The sequence below is a fragment of the Prunus dulcis genome, unplaced genomic scaffold, assembly GCF_902201215.1.
Source record: "Prunus dulcis unplaced genomic scaffold, ALMONDv2, whole genome shotgun sequence".
NCBI lineage: Eukaryota > Viridiplantae > Streptophyta > Magnoliopsida > Rosales > Rosaceae > Prunus > Prunus dulcis.
Window position 1 is genome coordinate 616 of NW_023010137.1, and position 6,951 is coordinate 7,566.

Here is a 6,951-nt window from a genome sequence, read left to right on the forward strand (position 1 = left end):
TGGGGATAGGAAGGGACGTTTCAATTTCTCCTTGTGGAATACAAATCCGGGTGTTGGATGGCGAAGACTCTGTTGTTTTCAATGAGAACGAGAGCATTGTGTCTGCTGAACAATCTTCCTCATCCAAGACCAAGAGCCCTGATTTTAAAGGGATTTGGATCCACCCAAGATTCCGTCAAATCTCCCCAATTCACCAGAGTTGGTGATTCCGTTTTGCTTTCTAAATTGTTGGTCAACTTGGTTTCCGAATTTAGCAGCTTGGAAAATTATTATAGCAATTCATCTTTTGTTGGTGAACTTGTTTCTTGGTTAATTCTAAGTACCTGATTTGTTATATCTTCTTTGCTGTGCATTGCTAGAATTAACCTGAATTGAAAATTATAATACAGCTAGTTTAAATCCAAACATGTTTGCTCTAGAATTCATTCTCATGTTTCTAAGCAACGCAGGTAATAGAGGTCGGGTAGGCTTTAACTGAGGGCAGCTGTAATAAGTAGCTAACAACAATTCAAGCAGACATTCTAGATTTAACACTAAAACTAAGTTTACTAAGCTGAAAAAATAACCTACTTTTTCTTTACATAAAACCCATCCTACAAATCCTCCAAAATTGAATCAGGTGTGTAGCCTGAACGGTCCTAAAAGCAATCAATGGGCAGCAAGAGTGGTTACATGAGAGAGAGAGAGAGAGAGAGAGAGAGAGAGAGAGAATCGCTAGCTAGGTTAAATGAAGAATGCAATTAGTTGTAAAAAAAAAACTCTAGGTTAAATGAAGAATGCAATTAGTTGTAAAAAAAAAAAAACATATATAAAAAATTTTAAAAATCTCTAGTCATCTTCTGTAGCATGCAAGAATTGAATCGTGGCAAAGCCGCCAATACTCTTTGTAGGAGATTAGCATCCATGGAAATATTGGAAGATCAGTCCCAATTGTAGATGGAATCCTGGAACCAATTTTAAAAGTTAAAAAATTGAAATATCCACAAAATAACCATCAAAACTGTATTCAAATTTCAACTCACCGTCTGCCAGTAAGGACTCCATAAGCTGCTGTAGCAACCAATGTCCGAGGTTTCCCAGAAAGAATCTTGTTGTAGTGAGGCATGACTATTTGTCCTGATATGCATGCCCCATTAATAACAGTTGGCAGAACAAATACCAGACATAAATAAGTACTTCACCACTTCAACAGTAGAGATGCATCTTTCAGCTATTATCATGAATATGCTTGCGTATGCATATGAGTTACCTTAAAGCTTTTAAAACAAAATCAGCATATAACTTGCATTTGGAGCTAGCTGGACTACTCCTTTTTAACCATTCAAATTATCAAAGATCAATGCTACAGCACATGCGCACACACGTAAACAGAGCCTCACAACTTTACACTCAAAATTATCAAAGTTTTAAAGCCAAAGCTATTAATGTTACATGGTCCTGACTCCTGATAGACTTAAAAATGGTGAATTATTTCAAAATCCAAGCCCAAGTAGTTGACATATGATGCTTTCAGAATTCAGATGCAATCCAATGAAACATCACTAATTCACTAATAAAAGAATCGAGCTCTCACCTACAGTCAAGAAGTTGCTATGAAGAAATGAAACCACAACAGAAGCTTTCTCTCCAGTTAGGCCCTTTTCACTCTGCAATTTATCTGCTGGTGAACTAATATCCTTATGTGAATAAATGCAATCACTCCAAACAGATACAATTTCAAACCATATCCCAGAGGGAAATCTTTTTGGCATGACCAACCAAAGGAAAATTTTGATGTAAGGTGTGGCATGAATAACAGATATAGTGATTTCAATCAGTATATAGATAAGGCTGATGGTTGTATTCATAATGGTAAAGAAAATATAGAAAACAGAAGTTGTCGGTAATAGAAGCAGGAGTGGTGTGAACAGAAGAGATCCAACGATGTGTTGCTTGACAGTATAGTCATAGCTATCTAATCTCTGACGAAGAGGATTCCACTTTCGACCCCTGGAAAGCATTTGGCAAGTACACAAGCAATTAGATGTTATAAAATAGAAAAACAATCATGGATAAAGGACAAATTTTACTTGCACCTTCCCCAATTATATATAATCAAAATTCTGATCGGAGTTTGCCATTCAAGAAAAGAAAAAATAAATGCCTTGAAAACTCCATTGAATAATTCTAAAGGGTATTGAATTGTAGCCGCATGCACAAGAAAAGAAGATTTTCTCAGAAAACAGCAATTTGCATCAACCAATTCGAGACAAAATTATCTCCACTACTGTATAGGCAAGCATGTCTTGCATGGCGTACAAGTGTACATTTATTTACTTTCTTTTTTTGGTCGGTTGGTGTACAACTTACACAAACATGATTCTGCTATGGGACTCAAGAGATGATATTAATAAAGTGCCTGAAGTTTTGAGCGCACACTAATTCTTAGATGGATATGTATAAATTACAGACAGTGTAAAGAACACAAAGACCATACGAAGTAGTTAACAAACATAAAAAACTTAAAAGTCACAAGTCGTGGGACTGATTCAACTGGTAGCACTATGGTAAACTTTGTCCCAGCACATATAACCCAAGCATCTCAATGCTTCAAGGCACACTTATATGTTTCACATATCTATTAAATTATGGGCATTAAAATTTATAAACTACTATAATTATACAATAAAATGCAAAAACAAAATCATAGTCCCAACAAGCTTGAGAAATAAAGAAAAAGTCAGTATCAAACCAATGAGGAAAGTTCCACAATGACAGCAATCATGGATGGACTTGCCTCCTTAATGGAATATTGGCTACTGGCAGAACTAGATCAAATTACACATGTAGTCCCTGTATTTTAGCCTCTTTTTTACACTTCAATTCCTGTACACCTAAATTTTTCCAATTGTACCCCTGTATTTTGGTTCATTTGCAACTGAGGACAAAACATCAACTTAGTCTAATAATTTAACAGACATGTGGTCGTAGATGTCTTCAGACATATCTATGTTTCCAGGTTGCCACTCCATCAATTCATTAGACGCAATTGATGTTTTGTCCTTGATTGTAATTGTTATCAACTATAGGGGTACAATTGAAATTTTTTTAACTACAGATAATTAAGTAGAAAACAGACTAAACTACATCAACTTAACGTGTGATTTGACCGCATAATATGTATTAAATACATAACAACCAAACCAACAGGTGCTGAATAAGCATTAAGGGATAGAGAATAGGCCGGTTAGAAAAATGACCCTATCACATTCGTAGGATTACCAAACACATTTGCTTTTGGTTGGCCATATGTAGAAGTTTTAAAGACTGAAAAAGCAAGAACAAGAAATCCGAGAGTAATACCTGAAAAGGCGCCACAAAGCTGCCAATGCCTGTATCTGAGTCGAATATAAAAGTGATATCAACCAGTGAAGAGTGGACACATGTAATGTTGCCAGTGCAATCAAGTCTTTTATCAAAGCAGCAGGTACAGTCACCCCAAAAATGATTCCTGATATAGCAAGTCCTCTAATGAAATAAATGAAGTGAAACCCCAAAAAGATCCAAATGGTAGACCAAATCTGGATAGCAGTTAGAGAAATCATCCCAAGAACTCCTGCCAATTCCGTGTTTAACTTAAAACCTGCGGGGACTCCCATTAACCACACACAACCTGAGCGCAATAACTCATTTGTAATGTCACTGGCAAATTTCAGGACCCACATGCAAGCAGATTCTGCATGATACAGCAGTGCCAAACCGAACAAGTTTCCCAGAAGTACATCAACAGCTAAACTTGACCACATGGAATGCTTATGCAATGCAGCTTTCTCCGCATATTCAACACTTGATAGAGACCTTTGAAATAAAGAAGAAGATGATGAAAAAATTTGCAGTTTGTTCATGAAAGAAATAAGAGTTCAATACCAAAAAAGAAAAAATGATGATACAACAAATGAAATAAATATACGCAAGATGAAACACAATCATGATAACTGTCAATTGGGGTCAAATATAAGGCAATGCAGACAAGGACGAAAAGAAAGAGATCAGGTGAATGCCAATCATGGTAGTCAAGCAAACCCAGCCTACAAAAGTACAGATCAGAAAACATTAACACTTTATTAACATGCATACGTTTACAGAGAAAACTTCCTCATAAATCAAAATGGTGTGAAAACTGATAGCATTTGAAAACCAACTTATGAGTCAGATAACTTCCCAGTATTCAACATAGAATGCTAAATGAAATGGCATTTGAAACCCAACTTATCAGTTAGACAACTCAACTGTATTCAACATAGATTTCTGTATTTGCATTTGTAAATGTCATCAATAATTAGAATGCTATATGGAATGGCATTTTAAACACAACTCATCGGTCAGATAAATTTCCAGTTTTCAACATAGAATTTCATATTACCTTGTGCCATTATCTTGAAGAAAGATTGGCCAATACAAGATCTGAGAACAACGGATTCTGATATTTATCCTTGAACTGCTGAATACCTTTACTGATATGATGTATACCCATGAATCTGACGCATACTTCAGAAGCCTATAGAGAAACTGAACAATGACATAGAATAACATGGACAATGAAGCCACAGACACAGCAAATAGTTGCCATGTGAAGGCAAGAAACCTGAAATGCCACACAAAGTCCATTTGAATACAGAGCAAAGCAGGACATCGAAAGCAAAGGAAGTGGGGAGGACATATGTGTGAAGAAAATACATGTAAACTGTGGAAAAGCGCACAGTAGATTTCTTGGGACCCATGCATCTTTCGAAAACTTTGTCAGCGGCAGCGGAGCTATTGATTGCCAGAATGACCGTATCCTGCATGTAAACAATATCATAGTCGTATTGCAAAATTAACAACAAAGGTAAGTCTTGATGCACAAAAAATTCTCAAAAACTCTTACCAAGTCAAGGAGTGGCTGCTTCTGGTGAAGTTCATCAACCCACTTGGGTTTTCTCTCAGGAGCACTCACTTGATCAAATGAATTCCAAGGATGTAATGAGAAATGGTGAGCACCATAGGCTGGGGTCTCGTAGAATATTAACTACATTTGATCAAGAAAAGACAAGATTTTAATCAATCAAAACAGATGTCACGCTTAAAAATAAAAATTAAATTAAGCCCAACGCATGCCATTGAAGCATTCATGACTTACATACGTGGATATCACATGGAAACACCATTTGCCCATTCCAGTGGATGTGATGCAGTTTAGGAATCCAACTAATTTCTGTTCCAACCTGTTCTTGAGGATCACATAGCATCTGGATCCAATAATTGCTTCCTACAAAAGTTTGCCTACATTGTTCTAGTGATCCATTGAGAGTGTGGCACCCACAACAAGAAGAATGATATTGATCTTCTTTTGAGTGAACTTTAAAAAATTGACCCACTATACACAACATTGACTTATCCTGGAGCAACACAGGCATCCTTCCATTTGTGTCATGAAGGATTCCCTGAAAATAATAAATACTTTTCTTTGGTGAGAAGAAAAACACATACAATTTCAATAAAGCAATTTCCCAAACCATACAAAATAAGCAACAAATGAATGCATGCCAAAATCACTAAGTACAATGATAAAGAAACAAATTGAAACCTACCCAACTAAATTGCAGTTACAAGTGATTGAAATCTGATTAGCATTCATTACCGAATAACATTATATACCTGAATGCATAATTTTTTATCAGAAAGCGCTTGTTCAGTGCAGGCAAAAGCTACGACAACGTCAAGAGAAGACGAAGACGACGAAATGAACCAACCCAGCAAGAAATTGGAGCAGGATGATGGTGTGCTCAATGAGAGTTGCTTTGGCCACCAAACCCTACACCTCCTTCCCATCCTTGTGAATATGATTGCTAATCAGTGGCTCAACTTACAGTCTCCATTTTATCCCAACTTCAAAAGTTTAATCGAAATTTTGCTTCTCATTCCAAAATTTGCTTTTGGTTCAGATCCCCCTTCTGAACCAGCTTGAGAGATTGGGGTTAGGGTTCTCGCTAGCTATTGTTGAGATGGAGAGGGAGGGAAGGGAAGCGAAATCGCCATGCATGATTCCTCTGGCTCCGATTTTCAGCGTCTTGAACGGGTCATATATAAACGACCCCTGAATTATGTTATTCGCTAGTCCTCAACTTGGATTTTCAGCTAATTTCCTATAAAACTCATCCGCACGGCTCGTTTTTAAACTTATAAATCTCGACCTTTTAACGAAGTTGGGTCATGCTCAGTATATTGAAAAACAAAATATCGCGCGCAACTAGAGGTGTGTACAATGGGCCGGCCGGTTTGAATATGGCGCGAGCCCGGCCCATTTAAAGAGGGTTCAGCACACCGGTACTCGATTTTGGACGGGCCAAATTAAGCACAGCATAAATTTCGAGCTGGACAGATCTACGACCGTTGGACATGCTCTCTTAAAATTTCATATTTAATTAAAAAAATTATTTATTTATATCTTAGGGTTTTTAACTGTAGACGTCCTCAAATTTTGCGCCCAGTTGCAATTGGGTCCGTAAATTTTTTCTTTGAGGCAATTACAACTTTTAACTCGACAAGTAATTCCAATTGAGTCTTGCCGTAACAGAATCCGTCGAGTTTGACCATGTGAATGACATGTGTTCTTGTTATGAGGGGTATATTGGAGTTTTCGTCGTTTTGAGACAAAATCCAATTCGGGGCTGAGAGAGAGAGGGAAAGCACAATCTCCTCAAGCTGCTTCTTCACGTAGCTTCAACCCATAGTTGTCATATCTCACAGTGAACCCAGCCACCAAGCTTGGATCAATCACCGTCTTGATCCTCACGTTCTTCGCCTCCGTTAGCTTCTGCACCTGCTCGCTATCTACGCCAGGTGCTGCGACTCCAGCTTCACCACTGAGCACACGATGGCCAGCTCTGTGTCAGTGATTTTGTTGTAACTCCAAATTCACCGACGAGGATG

General features: G+C 37.5%; 1 protein-coding gene across 2 annotated transcripts; it reads right to left on the bottom strand.

The window, feature by feature from the left end:
• Positions 1–747: 747 nt before the first annotated feature.
• Positions 748–6,149, bottom strand: LOC117612992 (N-acetylglucosaminyl-phosphatidylinositol biosynthetic protein gpi1-like). Of its 2 annotated transcripts, XM_034341627.1 has the most exons (9): positions 5,677–6,149; positions 5,163–5,462; positions 4,907–5,047; positions 4,717–4,820; positions 4,403–4,624; positions 3,343–3,837; positions 1,574–1,989; positions 1,023–1,116; positions 748–944 (listed from the first exon to the last, which is right to left on the bottom strand). In XM_034341627.1, exons 1-9 carry the CDS (start codon positions 5,848–5,850, stop codon positions 833–835), a joined length of 2,058 nt encoding a protein of 685 aa, XP_034197518.1. In that variant the 5' UTR covers positions 5,851–6,149; the 3' UTR covers positions 748–832. The 2 variants fall into 2 exon arrangements, with proteins under 2 accessions (XP_034197518.1, XP_034197519.1); XM_034341628.1 differs by lacking the exon at positions 5,677–6,149 and having other exon boundaries at positions 749–944; positions 5,159–5,420.
• Positions 6,150–6,951: the final 802 nt, after the last annotated feature.